Source organism: Orbicella franksi, chromosome 6 (assembly GCF_964199315.1).
Source record: "Orbicella franksi chromosome 6, jaOrbFran1.1, whole genome shotgun sequence".
Lineage (NCBI taxonomy): Eukaryota > Metazoa > Cnidaria > Anthozoa > Scleractinia > Merulinidae > Orbicella > Orbicella franksi.
Window position 1 is genome coordinate 6,829,621 of NC_138150.1, and position 26,003 is coordinate 6,855,623.

The 26,003-nt window shown below is 39.0% G+C and overlaps 2 protein-coding genes across 3 annotated transcripts; both read right to left on the reverse strand.

Moving 5' to 3' along the window:
- Positions 1-46: 46 nt before the first annotated feature.
- Positions 47-8,984, reverse strand: LOC145489256 (small ribosomal subunit protein uS7m-like). 2 transcript variants are annotated; one of them, XM_081468219.1, is made up of 10 exons: positions 8,699-8,984; positions 7,688-7,741; positions 6,424-6,516; positions 5,705-5,734; positions 5,167-5,256; positions 4,237-4,300; positions 3,884-3,918; positions 3,331-3,457; positions 1,336-1,485; positions 47-155 (listed from the first exon to the last, which is right to left on the reverse strand). In XM_081468219.1, exons 1-10 carry the CDS (start codon positions 8,881-8,883, stop codon positions 75-77), a joined length of 909 nt encoding a protein of 302 aa, XP_081324345.1. In that variant the 5' UTR covers positions 8,884-8,984; the 3' UTR covers positions 47-74. The 2 variants fall into 2 exon arrangements, with proteins under 2 accessions (XP_081324345.1, XP_081324344.1); XM_081468218.1 differs by lacking the exon at positions 47-155 and having other exon boundaries at positions 1,192-1,485.
- A 544-nt stretch (positions 8,985-9,528) lies between these two features.
- Positions 9,529-21,194, reverse strand: LOC145489257 (CD63 antigen-like). Its single transcript, XM_081468220.1, has 8 exons — positions 20,990-21,194; positions 18,236-18,336; positions 17,561-17,767; positions 16,972-17,046; positions 16,151-16,243; positions 12,830-12,976; positions 12,158-12,244; positions 9,529-11,211 (listed from the first exon to the last, which is right to left on the reverse strand). The coding sequence occupies exons 2-8, from the start codon at positions 18,314-18,316 to the stop codon at positions 11,161-11,163; spliced, it is 741 nt and encodes a 246-aa protein (XP_081324346.1). The 5' UTR covers positions 18,317-18,336; positions 20,990-21,194; the 3' UTR covers positions 9,529-11,160.
- Between the last annotated feature and the right edge of the window lie 4,809 nt (positions 21,195-26,003).

Sequence of the window (26,003 nt, forward strand, 5' to 3'; positions counted from 1 at the left end):
TGGACATTCCAAGAAGAGGATTCCTTTCCTTTTCGTCATCCCTCGTGAGATTGGCAAGGGAACTCACAGTTGCGCTACCACCAGCGAAAATGCGCGTATGCTCTGTTGTCTTCCGCTCTTTTGTGAAGTTCCTGCTTCTTTTTTATAACGGTACCCTGAATTAGTTAGGAAAATAAATACCAATTAGATACCTTGTTACGGTGACCCTTAATTCCCTTCATACAGGCCTCTTAGTATATGTTTTCCACATTAATTTTTTTTTTTTTCAGATTTAAAGTGGAAGTTTAACAAGCTGATGCAAATTCCAGTGAACTATTATGGCTGGCAGATTAGGGAAAATTGCAATCTTTACAGACATTAATGCCTCTGCAATTTATTTACGCATACTGAAAACTAACAAATCTAATGTCGTTTAGCGTTGTCTGTACTTTTATCGACAACGATATGCGTCATCATAGTGGTTAGACAACGCTAAACCACATTCGATTTATTTTTTACCACAATATCAACGTCAAAGAAAATGTTTTTTGTTTTTTTTAGAGCGCGAGCTGAAAAAGGCATTGCGTGAAACATTGACGCGAGCAGCGTTGTCTGGAATGTTATCGACAACGGCAAATTAGCAAATCACACTACGAGATTAGTAGCAATTGTGGTAACAACAACAGCTCTGTTTTGCTTTGTACCAAACATGTTGGCACAGACACAATACTAAGCAAACAAAGACCTTTACACATTTGTCGGGGAGTTTTGATATCAACTTTAAAAAAAAAAAGAATAATAGCCATTGTGTGTAATACTTCGCTACGGAGTCGTGATGTTTGTATTAGTGCAGCAGTAACCAATAAGTATCGGTGACTCATCTTTTGACTCCAAGGGTTGATAAGTATAACCTATCAATTTATTGATTTACGCGTAAAACTCTACTAGCACAGTGGGGCTAGCCGGTACTGTTCTTCCAAAAAAGCTACATATAGGAAGAAACTTAACGTATAATTATGCCTTAGAGTAAAGGATCTTTGAAAATAAACGAATGTGGAAAATTGAATGAAACATTTCCTTCACATCATTGTATTTGTTTTCCTTTTAAATATGACCTAACGATATCACGGACTAAATCAAAGTAGATTTGGACATTGGCCTCTGATTTAAATTTGTTACCTCTACCTGCGTTTTACAATAATTTCGTACTGATTAACTGGAGTAAACACAATTTATAAGTGCAATGTTGCCGGAATGACCATGCGAGTCCATGCACTCATTCATTACGGACATATAACTTTTAATTCTTGCCACATACATGTTATTACTCATAGACCAAGCAAGGCGCTTTCTTACCTCATTGTTATAAGCATCAATTAACTCTTTGGCTAGCTTCTTGTACATTCGGGCATTTTTGTTTTTGTTCTTCTGCTGCTCACGAGCGGCAGTGATCAGCCATTTCATTGCAAGGAACCGACGACGCTGAGGGGTAAGAGGCGTAGGGACCTGGGGAGAGGAGAACCGGGAATGAACACTGGAAATCAGAGAACTGGGGCTGACCACCAAAAATGTTGTTTTATACCGCGCTCGGTGTGATTAGCCTCTCTCCAAGTGGACTGGAGTGACTGGACAAAACTAATACATAACGGAACGACTTACAGCTTATGTCCAAACACAGTCTCATTCCCTTGCAATGGAATGGGATGTACATGTAACATCAGTTTAAAGTATGTTTAAATCGAAATTCAATAGCTGCCTGGCCTATGGGAGGGTTTGGAGAGAAAACAATTTCGTTGGAAAATGCGATTGACCATTTCTACCCCTCTGTAAAGTACCACTGTAGAAGAGACGCCGTATCTTGCCACAGAACACGACATGAACGACAGGGTTTCAATTTTTTGAGATTCAAATGGCGAAGCCACCAGATCGTCTTTTTTTTTTTTTTCCAGACACTTGGCAGACACAGAGAAGTTGATTGAAATGGCACTGTGTTGTAGAAAGGGTTACAGACCAAAAACACCCACAAATTCCCTCTACAAAACGACATTGGAATTTTACGTGGAATAAGCTTACCTTTTTTCCTCGCAGGAAATGTTCTAACACCTGAATTATTTTGTTTTGGCGTACTCTAAAGGTACATGTAGCGTGTTCTGTCCGGGGTGGTTCGTCTCGGGCGCGTTTTGACCGGTTACCGAACAAAGTATTTGACATCGTTTGTCACAAATAAACACAAAAAAAGTTGTTTTATACTGTGCTCGGTGTGATTAGCCTCTCTTTGCCAAAGTGGCCACAAAAGGTTTCATGCTAGCGTTGCACCTCCAAATCATGCTTGCAAATCAGATGCAATTTTAGTCCAATTTGGCCGCGGTGATTCCAGCGTGATATCGGGATATTACCGATATCTTTTCTGTTCTTTTCTTTCTTCAGTCTTTTAACAAAAACAATTTTGTCCCATACACACAATGTAAAAGATTTCACACAACCCACAGTTACAGCATTAGGTAGTCCAGACGGGAGATGAAGAGAAGTGGGCATGCTCTGATTCCAAACTTCCGTTCATTTTATCACGTTTCATAGCAATCCTTGCGAAAAATCTTGGTCAATTCACTCTGAATACAATGCAGCTGGTTGTAGCACGTGCGTGACAAATTCGCAACAACAAAATGCAACAAAAATTGGCATGCATCAAAAGTTACCTGTCTTAAGGTGATTCCTTAGTATTGCATTGCGCATCCCTACTGCGCACGATTTTAACGTCATTAGCGCGCGCACATGAGCGCGTGCGCGTACAAAACGTAAGAGATTTCCCTCAAACTAAGCTCGATAGCGAAATAAATGCTCCTTTTCTCTTGAACGAGGACGGTGAGTCCCCCACTTTCTATTTCATAATTTCAATGAGAACAACATCCTCTATAGCTGAGAAAAAAAATTAGCAGAAATCTATGGCTACTTTTTTGGCAAATTAAATAAATACTACAGAGGGAAACATAACGGGCCCAACAGCGCATTTCCAAATTATGTTTCCCTTAAAGGATAAAAAAAAAATGCAGGGTATTTGAAGACATTTTTTCTGGGACGTAGGTGAATAAACAATCAAAGAAAGTCAAACTCTGTGTGATATAACCCGCTGCATTAAAAAATAATCAAGCATATTTGTTGCGCACGGAGAGAGTCACCTAGATAACCGTATTTATCAGCATTGTGGCGTGAAAACAAGCACGGTGACCCCCTCTTTTTACCGGCTACGTTTTTAATATTTCCTTATCCTGTACAGCATACTAAGTTTCATCGGAAATCTATGGCGGGTTCTTTTGCTAGGGAATCACCTTAACGGGACTCAATGTGGCTCACCTGGTAAACTTTACCTCCTTTCTTAGTGCCACGGACCCCTATAACTGGTTTGGAATTCTCAACTGCAGCAAGGAAAATCTGTAGTGGATCTGTCTCTATTAAGTCAGGTGTAGATGACTGCCTTTGCCTGTATGAAACAACATTGAGTTTCATAAAAAAATCACATAACAAATTTAGCAAATGGTATTCTGTAGGTATTCCCATGCCGGATCACCAATTTTCTCAGTGAAAATGAAAATATTTGAAGCGGCATGACCTATCCTTGGTGAAAAACCTTAATATAGGATATTTGAGGATTTCACGAGATCTTTGAGAACCTTCTAGATATTGATTCCCAAAGATAGGGATCTTCAAGGATCTTCGGAAAAACCTCGCGTAGATCCTTTCATGTAAATTAAAGATCTTTTCGAGGATCCCCCAAGATCTTCAAAGATCTTGGCGAGATCTTTGGGCAAAATATTTGAAGATCCTTAATTTAAGGATCTTGATCCAGATCTTTGAAGATCCTGTCAAGAAATACTTTGAGATGCATGACATTCAAAATAGGACTTACTTCTGAAGTTGATCCTTTTTAATTTCCTCCATTGCCTTAAATAGAACAAGACAGACATCCTTCAATTCCGTAGCACAAGACAATTTACAGGTGTGCAGCTGTGTACAATGAACTGAGAGAAAGACTCATCTTCCCCAAGAACACAACAAAATAACCCTGCTCAGGGTTAGAACCAGGACTGCCCATTTCACTACCGCGTCTTCCAGTGCTCTGCACCAACTGCAGTGTGCTTCATAAAGGTTGTTGCACATTAGAGACTTCAAACTCACAAAATACAATGTATACTCTCAGATTCCTGATTTCCATACAATTTTGAAAGTTTAATAACAAATTATTCAGAATACTCCACTTACCATCTTAAAAATTTTCTGTGACAGAGACTTCTTGCCATCCCACATCATGCAGTTTACAAATTTACTGGGTTAAACAAAAACAGTTTATTACATTGTGTAAATGCTGCATGGGCGGCAAAGTTAGCCTCATTAGGACTAAAAAAAACCTTTGATTCCCGCCTCCCTTCGGACAAGCAGCTCTCAAAGTTTGGTTGCCCCGGGTTAAGTCTTTAAGTTTAGATTTTTTTGTTTTTATTTAGTTGGTCAATGACTTGCCTGGGCCCTTACCCATTCTACAAGTGAGAATGAGAACTTCCTTGTCTGGCAAGAAAATCTACAAAGTACTTGTCCCAGATGACCAGACAGGAGTTTTTTCAAGTCCTCAGCTGCTAACGGTATAGAGCTTATACATGTATATACAATCGTCATGTATATACAAATACTAATTAATGTAATTTCTATTTACAAGGCTCAAAAAAAAAAGTAAAAACCTCACTGAACGTTTTCGGCACTAGGTCATCTTCAGGATAAGTAAAGACTGTCCGTTAATTGCATATTTAATATATCAGTTACATATTTTTGAGACACCCAGACCAGAATAAATGCTTCATTTGTACGAGTAGCCCATGATGGATATGAATTCCATCTATGGGATTTGCAATTAGGCACTCCAGGTTTCTTTGTGTTATGGAAACTGTGCAAAAGTTGTTGAAAACAATTAAAAGATATTGGAAATAATTAAAGCAATCAGTTGTGTGTGGCAAACTGCACAATTGTAACTTCCAAATGAATCATCACATGGTCTGAGTTGGGTGACAACAACAATGTAACTGAACATGTTAGCCAAATCTGTCTATTCTCTTGGTTTGAATGTAGGTTACATTATAGAAAAGGAATCGGACTGGAGTAGCATTATTATTTGTACATGTGAGAACAATCGAGTATACTTACTTGACTACATCATTGTCAAATACTGATGTCGTTATGTGAGAATCTGCTGCTCTTGGAATTTCCAACTTTTCATCTTTGTCTAAAATGTCTCTGTTGATGTGTTAAAAAAGGCAAAAAAAAAAAAAAAACACTCTTAATATCTTAGTTGTAAACAAAATAGCTTGATCAAAGATCACTAGAAAGCATTTTACAGGTTATACATGTATGCTGAAACTGCAAATCATCATTAATAGCCTCTGAGTACAAATGATCAACTAGCCTTTGATGCACAAAACTGCAGCCATTGATATTCACTGTCAGGGTGGTCAAAACTACCTGGCTGCCTGAAAATTGCTATCTGATTCACAATCCTGGCCAACTACCCTGTTATGGTATTCCCCTAATTCTTTAGAAAGGGATGACAAAAATTTACATGTGCTTCAACAATAAAGCTGCCCACTTCCACCTTTGGGCAGCCTTGCTTAACTTAATTATTGGGTTATCACGTGATTAAAAAAAATAATTGCTACAATAATAGCATCAAGGTACATGTACTTACAGTGTAGCAAGCGAAGAATGCACTTCCGCTCTGTTTATGAATATAAAAGACAACAGTCATAATGCTAAGAGTGATAACATTAATGCACAATTTGGAAGGTATTTCCAAAATTTTAAATCTACATGACTTGTATGCTTAAACTTCCTTGAGGCCCTTGCTGGGAAAATTTAACTCTTGCATAAAATGATCACTTGGTGCATGTAAACCCTATACTTGCATGTGGAGGTTGTGTGACATTACAGAATGAAGGGAAGCAGATCAGTGATGTTTTACAAAATAGTTTACATCACAACAGGTAAGCTATAATATTGTTTTTTCATAGGGCAGTTATAAACATTGCAAATTAAATCAGCAACTGGCCCAGGTTGTTGGAAAGGTGGATAACGCTATTCAGGGTATAAATCACTCACTAAACAGCGGGTTTTGTTAAGGCTTATCCAGTTGATAACAATTTATCTGGCCCTGGTTGTTCGAAAGGTAAATAACGTTATCCACTGGATAATGGTGTATCCGTGGGATAACATTATCCAGCCTTTGAACAACTGGGGCATGGTTGATAGTATTGTCCATCAATCAAACAACTGGGCCTGATGATCAAAGATTGCATGCTTTGGAGGCATACTTTACTGATTTTATTTATAATTTGAAATGCAGTGTAAAAAAGGCATAGTGCACATGCATTTAAGTCAGATAACATTACATGTACATTGTCAACTTACACATCATCTACTTTATTGTCAGACATAGATTCATTCAAGTTAGAATCTGCAGCTTTAGTCACTTCATCCTTTTCATCTGCATGTGAAACACTTCTGTTGATTTGACAAAAGAAAAGAAGCTTTAATTTTCTCTATAGATAAATTTCTGCTAAATTCTAAGAGGCTCCTAAATGCATCTACAGGTGTATTAAAGGAAGCCAATAAGGACAATCCCAAATATTTTTCAAACCCGACAAAAACAAAACAAAACAACAAAAAAGAACAATAAAATAACATTTTTTGCAAATCACAGTCCAAGAGTTTGTACAGTAGAACCTTGATATAATGAAGGGCCAAGGGACTGGCAAAATAATAATAAAAAAATGTTAAATTGAGGCTCCACAGTAACATCTTCAAGAAAGTGAATAATTGTTTTGTAAGAAAACCCCCTTTCAAAAGAATTTTTTTTTTCAAAAGTAATGCATACAAAAGTAAAGTTATGTTGCTTAGAAGATCTCTCATCTGCAGAACAACAGTGTACCAAACCAATGACAATATCTCTTTGCTCCTAAATTCTCTTCTATGTGCATTTACGACAGAACATTACGGTTTATTTTCAAAACTCTCTTCAGATTGCATTTTTCCATCAGTTTGGATAGGCACATTGTGACAGCTTGAAAACCTCTTACACTGGATGACAGTTAACTTCAGCTCTATGTCTGTTTTGTTATCTCTTATTGGCTTCTGTGACTTTACATGTAGGTGTGGTAACAAGAGTTATGAAGGATTCTATACATGTATGTACCTACATTTTAAGCTGTGCATACATGTATGCCAAAGAAAGAATGAGTCATATTATTTAAGCATCTTTAGTTAGTCTTATACAGAGAAGACATTTTGCTCTGACTAATCAATATTTGTTTTCACCGTTGACTCTTGGAGATACACAGGCTGTGGTGTTTACAATTCAGTCACAATTTGAGACATTTTTTTTTATAATTTCAGGACCTACAAAAATCAGGTCAAAAATACAGTCACCTTTTCCCTAGGACTCCAATCTGAGTTTGTAATAAGCTATAAATTAAAGCCACGGGTAATTGAGGTTGCTACATGTATACCTACATGTAAGATATGATAGATTCAACAATAGATTTCAACAATACTACCTAGTCATTGGCCAGATAGCGGAAAACAACCGTCTGGGCAGTATTAAGTTGATGGAGGCACGATGTGGAGTATATATTAATTTATACATGTGCAATGTAAAATTGCAAGTGATACTTACAATGTTGAAACTGCTGAGCTCAGACTCCTTGCCACCACAGAGCAACTTTGTATTCTGTTCATTACACATGTATAACAAGACAACACGTTGTTTTCAGATGCTTTTATTACAGCAATTCTACTTACATTAAAAAGTAACATGACTCGATGCGTTTGCCATCTTTAAAAATAGTTCCCACATACTACTGCCTACTGACAAATTATTTTTGGTCTAGCAGCTGGGTATGGAAAATCGTTTTCCTGACACAAGCCCACAGTAAATATTAGTATTGCTGTCAACCAGTCAACAGTGACCAAAACATGGAGAGGTACACGCATGCAACAAATCAAAACTGCATGTGGTTAAGATCATACAGTACCAACATGTACATGTAGTCCTTATTTTGCCAAATAAAAGACGCACAGTTTGTTTAATTTAATGACGCTCTTTGGGCTCGTCATGCAATCTTCCTCCCGCCACAAACGTCTGCTGAAACAAACAGCACATTCCTTTCCCTTTGTTTGTAAAGATCAGCTGGAGATCATGCCCAAAGAGCATCTGCATAGGAGGCTAGTGCAACATACAGTAGTTTTCGTTCTTGATTTTTTCATTTAGGACCAGACTACTACACCTGAATAAAATCTCAACACCCAGCCACTGACACTACGTTATTGCAACAAGATGTTTCACCTTTCAAGAATGTGGTTCACAAAAGTCTTAGCTTACATGTAAGCTTATAAATATGCTCGATTACTGAACTCAAACAATCCAAATCGAAGCCAATCCAAACAGTTACAGTATACATTGTACCATAAACTCCAAAGAAAATACGTACCTACTCGAGAGTTAAAAAAAGAAAGTTAAAACTAAATGTACTTAACTGTTTAAAACACAAATATTTCCTCGTAATTAATTACTACCAGGGTTTATGACAAATCTGCAATCTTCCTGAGCCTCTCAACATTAAGGCACACGTACCTAATAATCATAATTCATTTGTGTACTCAGGTTACTAAACATAAACACTCTTACCTCAATGATGGTTTAAATATTGCAGCTCTTGAAAAAATTAAATGCCTCGTAATAGCTCCAAGAAACTTATTATTTTGCCTCGAGCATGATAGGCAATTCAGAAGCACAGAAGCTTTCCTTGCCGCCATCTTGGATTTAACGAGAGTGAGAAGGACCTGGTGCAGAGTGATTCGAGCGCGAGGCATGTAGGGAAAACGTCCTCAGGTCCCTAAAGCATATCAATGGTGTGTTTAGCCTCTTCAAAATATGCGCCTGGAGTGAACTGTTGAAGGTAGAGTAAATTATTTTTTAGCATTTTTCCCAATAATGTTATGTACAACGACGAGGCGTGCCTTTTTGTGGCAAATTATATGTGAAATGAATAACTTATTACAACACCTAGTTTGGATTATAACTTTTAAAGTTTCCTTCTATATTTTACGATTTAGAATATTTTGGGGTGTCATGTCTTCATTTTTTTGTGAATTCATAATCACAACGAAAGGTAAAGTCTGTGTCGCGCCAATTGTTCCATACTGTCTGAGCTAAACCTGGTTTCCACAGTATTAATCAAGCGTCTTTTTTACTATTCCCCCTGGCCCGTCCCCTCGACACTTTTAATCCACCGCAGAAGCCTGAATGAATGCGTATTGTGTAAGGCAGGGCAGGGCTCATTTCGCATCATTTGTCTTGCTACCACGCCTCACAGGTTGATTGTGTCCCTTAGAGCCGTTAAGGAATCACGAGTCATCGGTTTTTAACCCAGAATTCGTGACAAGCAACTGAAAATAATGTACAGGGTGAAGTGAATGAGAAACGTTAAGCACGGATCAAGTATCGCCATCAATCTCAAAAACATCAACAGTGATACTTAAGTTGGCTGAAATATTCACTCAGTTTATTGAAATTGCTCATGGCTTTGTCTTAACAAAACTACAACTAAACATGGACGAGAAACAACAACTGTCGCACAACTGAACATGACTGGGAAGGATCTGATCTTCTCCCACAAATAAGTTGATGTCAAGCTGCTGTTATACATATATAGCTCTATAAGAACTGGCAACTTTAATGTCTGCCCAAAGACACGTCGGGAACTACCGAGGAAAGATGGGACAAATAAATATTAAATGACACACGGAGACTCAAGTAACTAATACATGTGAGGTTACGATGAATGAATAGTGTCATACACGAATACACATCCAAACTACCATGTGAAACAGTTTTGTATGTTGTTTGAGTAGCCAAGCATAGTCATTTGCGTCTGCACAAAGTGCGAGCCAGTAAGTCATGCGAGCCAACATGCAAGCCATTCCGGTAAGCCTAGATAGAAAACGGTAATTAGCCTAAGTAGCGCCCCCACCCCCTAAAAACAAACAAACAAACAAACAAAAAACCGTTGCCTTTGTCCTTACAGCCGGTAGGGACTAATGGCTCGCATGGCTCGCATGGCTCGCCGGCTTGTTAACTTCGATAAAACTCCTATTAGCCTAGCTAACATTCCGTTTAGTCTAAATATAATAGCACTCTACTTAGCTTAGCTAGCTGACGCTTAGCCCTTTTACTGGGGTTAGGGATCCTAGCTGCATGCATGCCTTGTTGGCTCGCATATTAGTAACACTCGAAGCCATGCAATGCACAAGACTGCCACGAAACTTAAAATCAGCAGTATAAAAAGGTCTATATTTTTTTCCTATATATATTTTTTCCGATTCCTTCGAGTAATATATATATTTCTTTGTTCATAAAAAGCCATCAAAACTGCTTTGCAGTTAAGTTACGAGAATAGGCAGCTATGTCCAATGCATATTTACCTTATTTAAACATCATATTAAGTGCTAATTCTAATGTGAACTTTAATTTCCTCATTTTATATGCTATCGTGCTATTTGCAATAGTGTACACGTAGAAGCTTAGGCAATAACACTAGTTTGACCAATTGGCATATTTCGATATACTAAGACTTGATCCTTGCAGGCAGGTGCAAAAGATCAACTTATTTTGAAATTTAAAAATGCGTATACGGTCGAACCTCCCGTAGGCGACCACCTAGGCTAGACATAAATTATGGCTAGACATAAGGGTGCAACTTATTATCTGCACAGCCGCATAAGCTGATTACTGAGGAGCGTGTACATCATTAATTAATTAGGATGGCAATTACATCTGGTCACCTTCGAAGCCGTTACTTCGGTGGTCACGCAACGCTCTCCCCACAGACAGCGGAGTAAAGTAGCGTCACGACCCCAATAAAGGCAGCGATGGAGACTGCTATTCTACCCCGATCCCGGGCTCCTTCTCCTTTGCCTCCCTTGTGTTTGAGAGAGACAAGGGAGGCAAAGGAGAGAGAGCTTGGGATTGCAGTTCGCTAGTATACATATAGTTTCAATTGTTCAAAGGGTGGATAACACTTGTGTCCACCCTTAGAAAAACTGCCCCTTGTTGATATAGTACTTGACATTCTTTGAATCGGGAGTTGCTCAATGCAAATGCTTCTTTCGAATATAGCAAACAGCAGCCACAAGGAAGACCTGTGGAAAACAAAACGACGCTTAAATTCAGCTACAACATAAAAATTCGTAGTAACGAGGAAACAGAATCAGATATGGAAAGCCCTTTTGTTCGCTTTAAACGGTGAAAGAAAAAACCAACGTTCATACCAACTTGGTTATTAAATTTTGCTATGCATAGTTCCGATTTATCTTTTTATTGCGTGACAGTGAAAACGATCTATACAGTGAACCAATCAAAACTCGAAGTATAATTACATGCACCTGACGTGAAGCGCGGGATAGACTCTTCCAGGCGTTCAGTTAGTTGGGGCGCAACACGAAAAACGACGAGCGAAAAAATAGGGGAGAAGCGCGGCGAGAGAAAACGAAAGAACGCGTTCTTTCGCTTCCTCTCGCAGCGCCTCTGCCCGATTTTTTCTCTCGCCTTTTTTCGGGCTTCGTCCCAACTAACTGAACGTCCGGAAGAGGTTAAGCACGGGAAAAAGTGTACGAAAGAGTCCTTATTGGATTTGGTTTTACTTCTGATTGGATGAAAAAGTGGCGCGAGCTCTTTACATCAGGAGTGTAGTGCAGTAAGTTAAAAACCAATTACTTTCGACAGTCAGATGAAAGCCGCAAAGATTTTGCGTGGCTAGCCTCAGTTAGATTAGTAGCAATGCAAAGATAAAGATTTTGCGAGCGGTTTTTAGTTGATCGTCGAAAGTAATTCGCATTTGCGTTGATTTTTCATCACTAGGTTAAGCGATTGGAACTACATAACGTACTTTGTCATCCAATCAGAAGTAAACCAGGGCCAGACGTGAAGCGATCGCTCACGTTTTCGCGCTTTGTGACGTCTACAGGTATGAATTTGCTTTAAGTTTTGATTGGTTCACAGGTTGCTTGGGTCGCTTGTGATTGGCCAGAGTGATTACTTTGATTTTGGTTTTGCGACACTCGACTGAAAAGCGCTTTAAGAACAAACCTCGATCGGCAATGCGATAAGGATTCCACTAATACCAATAAATAAGAGATGGCTTCTTATGGAGCTCTTAACGACTTCCAAGCATCCCTGCAGTACAAAAAAAAAATTGAACGTTAAATGTTGAATGTTTACAGTGGTTAATATGCTTACAAAGCTACAACTAGTGAGGTATCAGCCATGCAACTTACAGTGAAAGAAACAAATATTTCAAATAAACATGCGGGCGGAAGGAAGGCCAATTGGCTATTAACGAGCACGACCGAGGAGTTGCCCTCGGGAGTACCAAGAGACAACTTCAGCTGAGCTGGTCAGAGTAAGGCTTGACCAACGAACCCCGGATTTCAGGACAGGTGCCCCAGCCCCTCGGCCTTTTCCTGCATATTCAAAGTTCTCACAACAGCTATCTGGCCTCCATGAGCAATGTTTTGTCAAAAGTGAAAATATCAGATTTACATCTGCCATGATGGGTTGCATGTCTGAATTGCTTGCTCGGAAATTATTCTGCAATAACTAAGAGACAGTTATAAACAAAACATTCTTCCCCACACTTGACTGGCATGGATATACATGTTTACTAATTGGTGCCATTAATCAAGGCATATAAATTCCAACGTTACAAATGCAGGTCAATCATGGGTGCAAAATTCAAATAAACATTGTTGTAGAACTCACCCTGCCGTTGATGCTGCTAATTTCAAAGTGGTCTCCACAAGCATATTCATAGTTCTTACAACAGCTATCTGGTACTTTGTAAGTTCTTTTACCTCCATAAGGAGTGTCTCGCCAATCAGCGTAATAATTCACTCCACAGCATTCGTCCTACACGAGGGAGCGACACCAAGTCAGCAGGAGATATAAAACATGCCATAGGAACCAGTTTGAAATGTCACGAGGGAATATCATTCAAAAGAGATTAATGTCATTTACATTACAAAGGGCTCCCTACATTAGCCTCAGTTGCAAGCTAGTTCCAGTCCAATACCGAGAATAAGAATGTAGCCTATGACCTGTAATGTACTACAAAAGCCGAGGAGGGACTTACGACTTCGGAGTTCCAACTTCTGAGTTCTGAGCTCTGATTTCCGAGTTCCGAGTTCCGAGTTCTGACTTCCGAGTTTCCAGTTCCAAGTTCCGATTTCCGAGTTCCGAGCTCCGACTCCCGACTTCTGAGTTTCGACTTCCGACTTCCAACTTCTGACTTCTGAGTTCTGCCTTCCGACTTCTGAGTTCCGACTTCCGACTTCCGACTTCCAACTTCAAAATTTAAATGATCGATCTCCGACCTGCAACTTATTTCCCTGGAAATCGGGCCAGATTTTAATATTTGTATAGTTATGTTTCGGTAAGTTAGTGTTAAGCTGCATTGGAGGTCATCTACTTACTTGTTATGAAAATCTAATTTCTCTGAGAAAGTGGGAACAGAAACAGATACTTTTGCTTTGCAAAACCTTGTTGGCAACGCAACGGGTATCGAATCGAAAACGTCGCCAAATGCAAACAAAGATCGCAAAAAACTGAAACTAACAACTTTTGTAGTACCATTACATATACAGAGGTATTGCATGGTGGCGAGAAGATATGAGTTTTATGTTCGAGTGGCAAGAACTATATAGATATTGTTTTTGCCACGAGAACCGTAACGCCTCCTCAGTCGTTTTGATTGCGTGACGCATCCCGTCATACCTTAGCTTAGATACGGGACCTTTAGTTGACTTCTCCTCGTGCGAAGGAGAACGTTTTGAAACGCTACCAACCTGGTTTAGTTTTAGCTTCACCCGAAGCCACTTCACCCGAAGCCACTTATAAATATGGTTCATTACAGTCTTTGACAGTCCTGAACCCGGATGATTTGTACGCCTTAAGTCGTCACAACACCGTTGCTGAATAAACGGATTGGATTGTTAGACGTATGACTCGTACTACTGCGTTCTCGCGCTCCACTGTAATTTTTATTATCTTATAAGTGTAAATAGTTTTTAATTTTTTAACTTAGGATAGAGGGCCACTGGTTCGTCAGTTTTTTACTGTTATGTGTTACTTATTTACTTACTTACTTACTTACTTACATTCCATACCGAAAGGCGGACGCTACAAGAACATAAAATTCATATCTTCGAGCTACCGTGTAATGTTCTTTTTATTATATAGACATGCTGATGACGCCGTTTTTGACCATTTTTCAAAGATTTCGGACCACTTTCCGAAGATTCCGAAGATTTTCCAAAATTGCTCCGAAGGCCAGACGAACATTTCCAAGCATTTTCCGAACATTTCCGAACATTTTCCGAAGATTACCGAAGATTGCCAAGATTGCCGAAGTCGACCGAAGAAGATTGGAAGATGTTTCGATCATACACCAACAAATTTAAGTGTAGTTAAAGGGGCAAAAGAGAAATGTTATCAAACATGATATCTTCACATGTGAGGATACCATATCGTTTTCATCGATTTGTTATCACTCGGTATACCACTGACGTTTATATAATAAAGACGCTTACATTATTTATACACAGTTTAGTCGCATTTAGCCTGCCAACCTGGTGGGCAATGTCCAAAACAAATTCATGCACAGCAAAAACCGTGAAAAAAAAAACGTCGTGCTAGGTGAGCCACGGGGTAAAAATCGAGCAAGTGTTTCTACTATCATTTTGATTTTTTTGTAATGTTAAAAAAATTCTTGCACAAGCTATTGCCCACCAAAAAATCATGCACAACCGAAATGTGAGAAAAGGTATTTTTTTTCGTGCCCCAGAAAATTCCCACCACCCCTCCCCACCCCCTTCCTTAGAAGAAAATAATGATCCGTCGCCTTATGATGTAAATAATATCATATCCCGTTATGTGCTCTGTTCATCATTGGGCGGCATTGAAGAACCATTGAATTTTGACAGATATCATTGTGAAGTAAATAAACTTAGCAAATAGTCTCACCGCGTTACTGAACTCCTTTAAACATCTGAAATATCAATTCTTAACAGCGTATTGCGTGACATTACCCCAAAAATAGCGCCTGGGGCGGAGAGGAACTCCCTTTTGAAAGATACAAGGATGCTCATCATCTCCCTTAGGGGTATAAATTTCGGATTTTTGATGTCCATTTTAATTGTTTGGTATAAGACAATAATTTGACCCCAAATGCAATACCTTAACACTAACTTACAGAAACACAATAATACAAATATTGAAATCTGGCCGGGAACTCAAAGTCTGATTTGGTTAAGAATATAACGCAAACAGCGGTGATAACCATTGTATTCCAACGCATTCTTAGTCAAGCTACGATGGCCTAAGAACAAGAGTTTATACGATTCTGATTTGGCTAAGTTTAACCCGATCTCTAGGGAAACAAGCTTCACGTCGGAAATCTATCCCTTCAATTTTATAGTTGGAAGTCGGAACTCAGAAGTCGGAACTCAGAAGTTGGAAGTCAGATGTCAGAAGTCGGATGTCGAAAGTCAGAAGTTGGAACTCAGCAGTCGGAAGTCGGAATTCAGAAGTCGGAAGTCTGAAGTCGAAACTAAGAAGTCGGGAGTCGGAAGTCGGAACTCAGAACTCAGAAGTCGGTACTCAGAAGTCGAAAGTCGGAAGTTGGAAGTCGGAACTCAGAAGTCGGAAGTCGGAACTCAGAAGTCGAAACTCAGAAGTCGGAAGTCCCTCCTCGGCTTTCGTAATAATCCGCGACACCTTCTGTTTTTTTGGTTTAAGTGGGGAATCAAAAAGCTTTTTCAGCCAACTCTTGATATTTGGAGCAGGCATGTTTCATATAATACCCATGACTTGGGTGGTCCAAAAAAATTTTGAGGAGTTTAATAGTGGAAAAAAAGGCATGCTGTCATGCTGCAAATTACCTTTTTGAGTAGATGGGAGCTAATTTGGCCCATACCCAGGCTGAAAGCCTGAAAATCTCCTAAATGTTCAAAAATTGCGTTTTTGGCAAAACGCTCCGGGAGTCAATGGGTTAAAGTACAATATTATAAATTAAATAGTACACACCTTTGACTGTATTCTATCAAGAATTTTTATCTCAGATTTCAATCCATATTCTTGAAGCTGACTCCTCAAATCATCCTCTGCTTTATTTCCCACCTGATTAATAATAATAATTAATATTAGCAAAAGAATATTAATCTAATAAATAATAGTAAATGGAGTCTAATTACACTCTACATGTTACAGTACAATGATTAGTAAATTACAAAAATCAATATACAAGATTACAATGAAGATACAAAACTACAATTTATATATTAAAGGATAGAAAGATAAAGCCTAGTGACCTGTGTCTTGCCAGCACTTACCTCTATTTCCAATCTCCCCCCTCCCCAGATGGCCAGGAGTTTAAAACCACATCACAGAGTTAACCGCTGCATTAAATTTCTGGTATCCATTTGAACTGGAAAACACCTCCATGGTGAGAGGCACTGTGAGAGTGGCGTTTACTGCCCAAAAGCACAACTCAGTGGCAAATTAAGGGTAGGCGAGCCCCCCCACCCCCCCCCCCCGCCTTATTTTGGGTAAAAAAAGAAAGAAATCACAAAAGGAAGAAAAGCCGGCAGGGCAAGCAAAAGAACCCCCCCCCCCCCCCCCCCCACTGCAACTGCACAACACAATGGTTTCAGCTAGGGCTTTAACCACATCACTTTCTTATGCATACTCAGTCATTTGCTATCAGCTATCCCAAACCCTGGCACCTCCCTTGAGCATTTAGCAGTTGATAAAGCGAGAATCTACAGTATTACACATTTATCGGCCTCCTCAACTGCCTTGAGTGAAAGTCAATTGATCAATATTTCTTAACAGTGACAGAAACTCACATTTCCAAAGTAAACAAATGCTAAGATTGCAGCAATTAAGGTAAGGACTGAAGCCACTGAGAGGATCACAATAAACTGGATTGGGAGAAAATATAAAGCACACAATAATTAAAAATAATTTCAATTTTTAAGATCTTGTGTACACACTGAACATGCATGATATCTACCGGTTTTTGATGAAAGCTATACTACTGCACATCAACCATGATGCCGCAAAAAAGGTAATGACTTTGGTACAACACATGCATTGTTGTTTCAATCTTTAATCATTTAAACTATTTTTTTTTTTCTCCTCCCAAGTTACATTTCATTGATTTGACCCATCAAGTTCTACATATAATTATATGTAACCAAAACTGACATACATGTTACAAAGCATAGTGTACAGTATGGGTTTCTCATTGGCAGAAATAAATTTGTGCCAACTCTTTCACACATTTTTGAAGTTAAATACTGTAATAAGTGTTATAGGTACAGTCACTGTGGTAATTCAGAATATGATCATCAAAACAGTTGGGACAAACATGTCGAAATCAATGATAAATATGTATTTGAACAGTTCACTATAAAGTAGGTTAAACAGGATTACCGCTAATGAGCGTTTATGCACAAGAGATGGTGCTGAATCAGTGAATCTAGTAACCAAGATTTCCAAACAGCCAGCCACAACACTACAGATACCAGCAGGAATGAGCAAACTTGATGCTGACTGAAATGGTACAGAAATAACTGCAGCATGATATCCTTCATGAACCAACACCCCTACTCCAGCTCCAAACATGAAAATACCTAGAAGCTAACATGCAGGACTATGAATTAAAATCAATTGTGGATTAATTATATGGAGCTTAAAGTACGAAAATACATGTAAGATTAAATGACAATGCCAATTCAATTATCTTAAACTATCATTTGACATTGTCATTATAGGTCTTTTCATGGCCAACTGCAGTATAGCGTGAACAAACACTCGATTTGAAAACCAATATCAATGGTAAATAAGCAAGATCTAATGGATAGGGTCATGGGGGTAGGTTGATCTATACACCTTCTCTTCCATGGTCCCAGGCCACTCCTAAGTATAGGCCTTTAAAAGTGCCAAACTGTTTCCCTTCTCCCTCTCTAATTTTGGATCACAGAAAGCTTTATTCCAACCTCACTCCACCCCCTTTGTCTGCAAATGTGCAAGCAGTAGGTAATGCAAGTGTTTTACCCTCATGCTGGATTCACCTTAGCTAATGGAAGCGTCCATTAACATACTCACCACAGCACAGAGGCCGATACATGGAAGGACTTTAGTAATATAATGTCTTGCTCGGTGGGAGCCTGGTAGGGCGATCTCCATGACTGTTGATCTGGTTTACTCTGAGAAAGGAGTGCAAATTGAAAATGAGTGTATTTGCATTTGCAACTCCACCATCTTCGAGATAACACTACTTAATGCTGTTTACATTGTGTTGTTCCATAAAATATCTGTTCCATGCAAGTTTTTCTTTTTGTTTTCTGTTTTTGTTTTCTTTTTTTTTATTTGGCTTTTAGCCTCCTTCACTCTTCTTAGTTCTAAGAATTTCAGTTTGTCATCATGCCTTCCTTTAGTTTAATAACTTTGACCTCCACCTCACCCCCGTGGGCTGACCCCCTAGGAACATTTTCCTCACTCGACTTGGGGTGAATATTGATAGACTGTTTAAATTGGAATGACACATTAAATTTAACAAGTTAACTGGACAGGCTGATATTGCAAAGGTAAAAGCTAGAGCTCAAACTTAATATTTTAAATTCTCTCATTAGCACAATATGTCTACTCATCCCTTCATCAGTATAGCTGCATAGTTCTTTTTCCCAATAAATATGCAAGTGTTTATGTACACAAACATGTATGCCCAAAATGTCTAGACAAAACAATTATTGGAGCATTTATTTTATGTACCCTTTCACTATACAACAACATACTTGACATTCTACCATATATTATAACACTTGGTGGTTGACCAGTTAAGAAATCTTTGTATTCTTTTTAATGTCGGTTTTGGACAACCACTTATACAGAGGACCCTGCCATTTCACATTTATGTATTACATTAGCGTGTACACCAACATGTACATTAGTGTACGCACATGGTTTATCTATTTTGGCTGATCAATGTCTGGTAAACCCATTCTATTCCATTCTATAACTATCAATAACTTCCTGAAATTGGGAAGCTTACGGGTGGGAGTGAGTATGCAGGGTTGTCATTAAGGGCCATAACCCATACAGTAACACCTGTTACCAATGAGTATGCTTGATTTTCCCTTGATGCTATGGGTGAAATTGCCGGTTGTTGATAGAATTCAACCACAAAAGTAACAAGTTTGCTATGGGTGTGGAGAACGTGGCTACAGGTGACTTGAAACTTAATGATAGACCTGGTATGGCACAGGCTCGAATTTAGACAGTCCATTGTTACAGCAATTAACTCTGGATTCCATTGTGTGAAGGGGCTGTGGAGTGTGCTTGCCATACCTCTCCTCAGCCCCCTACCCTCCCTTCCCCCAACCCCCCTTCTTATATTGGATGAAATAATATTATAGTCAACACATGATTGCCTAGCAACTATCTGTTTGCTGAAGGTACCCTCCCATACTTCTGGGTGTGGCAACGAACTATAGTATTGCCCAAGAACACAACAAAAAGTGTTAACCGATAGTGCACCACATACATGTACAAGCCACCTACAGTGCATCATGCTTTGATAATGATAATTTATAAAATTAAGAAAGAAATGCCTTGAGTAAACTTATAAGAATTAGAAGAACACTGGTTTGATCTTTAAGGCAGATTTTGTTTGGAACATTGTTGTAAGAGTGCTATCTTATCTATCTGTTTGTCTAGTTTGGAGGACTTAAAAGTGGCAGGTATGTTTTGCAGGGCGCAGGTTGCAGGTTGAAATTTAATTATAACTGGAAAACCGCTGGCACTTAAAAGAAACGTACAGGTGGTAAACTTAAGTACTGTGACTGTTACATGACACTGTTTACAATCACTCGGAAAGGTGGCTTCTACATTAGTGCCAAACCAGCCGAAGCGATGGGAAGAGAGTATGTTCCTGTGATTTTGAGCCTGCAATGAATTATTGTTTTTGAAGAAACATCTGAAATATCATCTGAGATATCCACTGAATTTAGTTTCTTCCCTGTGAGTACCAAAATGAAAGCACACTGAGGATGTGCTAGTATACTCCGTCGGTTAAAATCTTATATTATTTCATTTCTTTATTTATTTGCTTCATTTGTGATGGCAATCTTCTGTTGTTGAGGGAAGACCTGAGCCAAATCTGGAATTGATGGAAACATCTGTGGAGCAGCCATTCAGATGGCTTTGAAGAGATTTCACTGGTCTCAGCGTGTCGATCGATAAGTATTTATAGCGGATCAATAGTGTTTTCACTATGTGAAAGGGGCAAACTACTTTATGTAAGAACCCCTGACAAGTATATAGGTTATTAATTATTTTTAGTGCCAGTGGTTTTCCAGTTATAATTAAATTTCGACCTGCAACCTGCGCCCTGCTCCCTGCAAAATATAGCTGCCGACTTCAAAGCCCATCCCCTTTTACCCCTACCCCCAGAGGCAACAGTACTAAAATGGTTCATACACAAGTCAGAAATGTTAAACTGAGACACCTTCATGTTACAATGAGCTACGTTGTTATAAGCCTAACTCAAATTCGATCTTAAAAGCTTTATCAGCTAAACTTATCAGAACAGGCTTAAGTCTGTATCTGTCTATAACTGTGGAGACGAATGAAACGGAAATTTTGTTCGGGCGTGCTTTTGTCATCCCTGCTGAATGCCAAGCTTTATCATATTCTGAAGGTAGACAAATAGGCTTCTTTTTAAACGACTCTCAGACTAAAAAGTAAGGGACTACCATTACAAACAGTTTCAACGTGTTCGTGCTTGAACATCAATATTTAACCTAGCGAGTGAAACTGAAACAATATCACGCACACTGGTTAATAATTCCAATTGCTTACCTTCCAATCGGCCGTATTTTATACCTTGAAAGAAAGACTACCTGCACCAAGCATCAATAACGTGTTGCAATAAATAATAAGCTAACAGCTTAGCCTTAATTAAAGCAGCTTCGACATTCGCTCGAAACGCAAAAGAATCTAAGTTTTGTTCCGAGAAACGTTGTCTTTGGTCACAGTCCAACAGTCAAACAAAAGCGCGAGAGGACACTTAAGGGGCACTGGGTCCCAATGCTTGGTCATCCGGATATGTTTTCGTAAATATCTGTAAATTGCGGGAACAATGAAAATGTTTTGCATTAGAAAAAACGTTTTTTTCCCATAGAAAAAAGAATCTATTGTTCCTGCCATGCAACATGGCTGCCGTACAAAACCTCTATAACAAGTTTTTAGTATAAATATAAGATATCTAGGTCTCAAAAATATAAAGAATAAAAATTCATATACTCTCCAGCCTCAAAAGCAAGAGACTGTAATCTCAAACAAACGCCATATTAACAAAGCCAAGTTTAAAATAAGCTGTGTCTATATGTCCAGCCGGACAAGTTCTTCAAAATACCCCGTATCCGTCAGTCAAATTTATTTTTTATTTATTTATTTATTTATTTATTTATTTATTTATTTATTTATTTATTTATTTATTTATTTATTTATTTATTTATTTATTTATTTATTTTTAATTTCAGTTAATATATAAATTTATCCAAACCTAAAAGCTGAGCTCCTGTGAACTGACTACAATAATTAACCATAAATGAAAAGAGGATTTTTTTCCCCCTAGATCAGAAACTCAAAAAATGGTCAATAGTCAGCATGTGATTGTTCAGCGTGTGGTTTCACTATTTTATTCTAGTTATACAAACTGTACCTAATAATCAAGTGTACCCAAGATTGTAGAAATTGCATACGTAATATATATATCAGGGACTTTCCAAGGGACGATTGTGCAAGGAATATGTCGGCGGGAGAAAGTCAACAACGGGTCAGGGGTTAATTTGCGCCAAAATTTTACCATTGCAGGTACTCCCTCCTTCTCCCACAGAATAATGACCTGGCTTGGGCCCGCGATCCAATCGAGAACTCAGTACCTGAACAGCGGTCAGCTTCAACTTCTTGACCTGACCCCGCGATGTGGTCACGTGATACTTGTCAGGGGATACCTTATCTTCACAGCTGTCAATTAATCATAATAGATGTTGAGGCGATAGGTTTTTTTTTTGTTTTTTTTTTTTTGTTTTTTTTCAGGTAAACCCGCCTTGACGATATGTTTTTCCAGCAAACATTGTAAATTTCTGAATTAACGGACACTTGGAGTGATCATGACAACTGGGGAATCTAACTCTGGAAAGCGCTGCTTGGCTTGCGGGAACGGAAACTCGTCACGGTTACCTGGTACACGAGGATCTACTTCAATGGTCTCCACTACGGACGTCAACTGGGAAGAGACAAAACTTGGTCCAGCAGTAGTTTATTCTGCACTCGTCAATACTAATCTACAAAATTGTCGGTGTAATCAATGTAATCGAAAAAGCTCTACAAACGCACTTGCTTACATATATCATCCTTTACACGTCAAGTGTTTACAATATGACAATTTGTCTTCTAAAATAAGACACGAGTTGAAAGTACTTTAATAAAGATAACCAATTCTAATCAACACCACGAAGTTTCCAAAATTAGAAATAGAGAGCTAAGATTAACATTCACAGCTTGAAATTAAGATAGAAGAAACAAAGGTTTAGAAGTTTAAATTTTCCGCCATTTTGTTACTTTTTTTAGAACATTTACAAAATTCATATCTATATATCTTCAAGACAGATTAAACTTTTCGATATTTTTTTTTCGCATTTCACTTTATCTCAACGAGTTCTTCCGGAATCACGTACTTTTTGTGCCAAAACAGGGAAATGAAAATTTGCCTTTAGCACTGTGACGTCATTTTCCCGCCAAAGACTGTCAAAAACAAAAAACAAAAACAATACGACTGTTTCGCATAACAAGTTCAATCATTGTCTAAAGTTTGAGCTCTATCGGATAAAAGAACCAAAAGTCTTTCCGAGCGTGTTGCTTCGTAGTCTCCTTCGCAGCCGTGATTAGGGTCGTCACGCAACGCCTCTCCCCCACCGTTGCATGACGACCCTAATAACGGCTGCGAAGGAGACTAGGTACTTCGTGCCCTCTGCTGCCCGGCGTGAAGAGGCAACCAGAAACTGCAAGGGACCGCATACGATAAACGTTGCCAACGTAGGATCCCTTGTAGATCATACGTTGGCAGCGTTTATCGTCTGCGGTCCCTTGCAGTTTCTGGTTTCTCATTTATGTATTTTCGGACCATAGATCTTTTCAGATCCGATACGCTGCGTTTTTAAAGTATAGTACTAGCCATGCGGTTGAATGTTTCAATGTTTAGGCTGGCCTTGTCCAGCCACATTTATATTGTATTTGCTTTTCGAGACACCAATCGTGACACTTCATCTCCTTGCGCCCCGAAACGCGTGATGTAGCAACCGGTGTTTCGGGGCGCAAGTGAGTTCAAAGAACGGAACTTGATATAGTGAACGCAGTGAACGGGCCATTTTGCAATTTATGTACGTTTGCTGTTGGGCTGGCGTTACATATCTTCGCTACAGAGTGCTGAGGAGCCCCAAGAGGGGCGAGACAGCTGTCCACTGTTGCGTTCCTACTTTATCGGTTCTTGTCATGTTAATGTCTCGAAATATTTTTCACGTAGAATCAGCCTTGCAGTCCATTGTTTGAAGAGGCAACTACGCATGACTACCCAGACATGGTAAAGTTAAGTCAGCATACGAGCCAAGTGGTCCATCAGGCCGGAGCTTATCCCGGTTTCTGTTAGCCCATCGCAGGGATACCCTCAGCATTAAATATTAAGTTCGCCGGTACCCATTTATACACCTGGGTGGAGAGAGGCACAGTGTGAGTAAAGTGTCTTGCCCAAGAACACAACACAATGTCCCCGGCCAGGGCTCGAATCCCGGACCGCTCGATCCGGAGACGAGCGCACTAACCATGAAGCCACCGCGCCTCCAGACCAAACATATCCGAGCTTAATTGTTCCTGTTTACGTGAGCCACCTTATCAACCAAACCTCCTAATCAGCCCCTGTGTGTTTTATATTTATATAATGAAAACAGACAAAAAACTAATTAATCAAATTTAACCCTTTGACTCCCAAAGACGTATATACACGTCCTGAGTGGTCGTGCTCTTTGTACCACTTGTGACGTCATCGATTTAAATGTCACCAGATATTCTTGATAAGCAGATGCTATCCAAACAACAGTCGGTTTTGGATATCGACAGCATTCTGACGTAACAAATTTAAAAACAGTTTTCACTTCAGATGCACTTTAGGTATATGTTGACGAAGCGGTAGGCAAAGACGTTCAATAGCGTGGAGAATTCAGAGCATCTTGTTCCGTTACATAATCGGGACTTCGCTTGGTGTGAGGTTTGCTAAGATAATTTTTGTGAACCAGAAACCCAAAATAGGAGCAAAACAACCAATTGAAAAAGCAAAATTAAATATCATGGGTCGCAGTTTTGACTATTTGAAGTATTGCTGCCGTTTAATTAATTTAGGACTCTTGAAAAGTGAGGAGGCTATTCGTGGATAACAATTGCTGTGAAATGTAAACTTGCATGAAGTTTATCGTCGTATTGGTTCAACTGTTAGTACTTTAATTTGCCGGGATGAAATTTGGTGGATGGGACAAAATAAACAAGAAGATCTTTAAGATCTTACAACCGCGCTTTTAAAATTTAACTGTTTTGGTAGGATGAGTGACCCGAAGAAAAAAAAACGAAAAAAAAATATCGGTTTTGAACCTATTTCCAACAAATTTGGCACACTGGAAGCTGAGAAAATTACTCTATTTCCGGCCATCATTTTTCAGCTCTTTTCGTCATATCCCCCCCTCGGGAGGGTTTTGTAAAGTTAGCGAATTAGTTGCAAGCCACCGTAATAGTGATTGCTGTCGGCGAAATGTTTATTTGCTAAAAAATTGCGGCCAAATCTTTCGGAGATGGAAGTCAGGACATTTGTAAGGATACAGAAAGTAATTTGGGACCAGTTGCTGACTTGTAAGGCTGAAATTATCCAGAAGTAAGGTTTTTTTAACGTGAACGTAACGAAGGCCACGCGGTGAATAAATTATCCGCTCTTCTCACTGTCTCGTTCTGTTTTTTGTTTCGTTCTCTTTTGGAGTCCGCCGAGGTCATTTTTTCGTCTAAATAACTTGAGAAAAGTTCGAAAAAGATGTTCCTCTTGAATTTTCAGCTTTCAGGCAATAATCCTGGATTTTTTTGACCGAAACGTAGGTTCACTGGTTATGTTAATGTGTTTCGGTGGCTATGGGCGACCGTCGCTTCCTTTGTCGACTCACGCAATGAAGCTAGGTTACAAAAAAAATCTAATAATACTTAGTTCTGGTTTTGTTCGATTTCGTTGAAATTTTAATATGATGAAGCTGGATTGTTAACGAATAGATTTTAATACTGCCGATATGAGGTAGCTATTAACGCTAAAGTGATATATCGCTTCGATGTCAGGGTTTTGAAGAGATTTTTTTGCAACGTGTAGGTTCGGCGTGATTTTGTAATCTGAGATTTCTGTTGACCCTGAAGAAACAAGGTTTGGCGAGTAAACATTACCGATTGCGTAATTCAAAGTTGGCCGAGCGGAGATCTGCGTCTGGTCTCCGACAAAAAAAAAATAAAAAAAAATAAACCAAGGGTAGAACATGAACCGCGCTCGGCCCATGGCCGCGCGGTTAATAAACATATAAATAAATAAGTAAAGTTAAAGAAAGTAAAATTGGAGATTGATGTTTTTGTTGCTTCTCAGTTCACGCTGATGCTCACAAAAAGGCAAACTGCGCTGAGGATATTCTACTCGAGTAGCTTCTCACAGCCGCATGCAATTTTCCCTGTTCATGTTAAAAAGAATCTTTTTTTGACAGCCTTGCCCACTGACGTAACGAGCTGTCACAATTATCTT

Excerpts from the sequence above, each read along its gene's own strand:
- LOC145489256 (XM_081468218.1), bottom strand. The coding sequence starts at position 8,883 with ATGCCTCGCGCTCGAATCACTCTGCACCAGGTCCTTCTCACTCTCGTT. Across the intron at positions 4,301-5,166 it reads TTTGACAATGATGTAGTCAA|TAAATTTGTAAACTGCATGA; the intron begins GTAAGTATACTC and ends TGTTTAACCCAG. Across the intron at positions 3,919-4,236 it reads CACAGAAAATTTTTAAGATG|GCAATGGAGGAAATTAAAAA; the intron begins GTAAGTGGAGTA and ends GTTCTATTTAAG.
- LOC145489257 (XM_081468220.1), bottom strand. The coding sequence starts at position 18,316 with ATGGAGATCGCCCTACCAGGCTCCCACCGAGCAAGACATTATATTACT. Across the intron at positions 16,244-16,971 it reads CATTTGTTTACTTTGGAAAT|GTGGGAAATAAAGCAGAGGA; the intron begins GTGAGTTTCTGT and ends ATTATTAATCAG. Across the intron at positions 12,245-12,829 it reads TTAGCAGCATCAACGGCAGG|GGATGCTTGGAAGTCGTTAA; the intron begins GTGAGTTCTACA and ends TTTGTACTGCAG.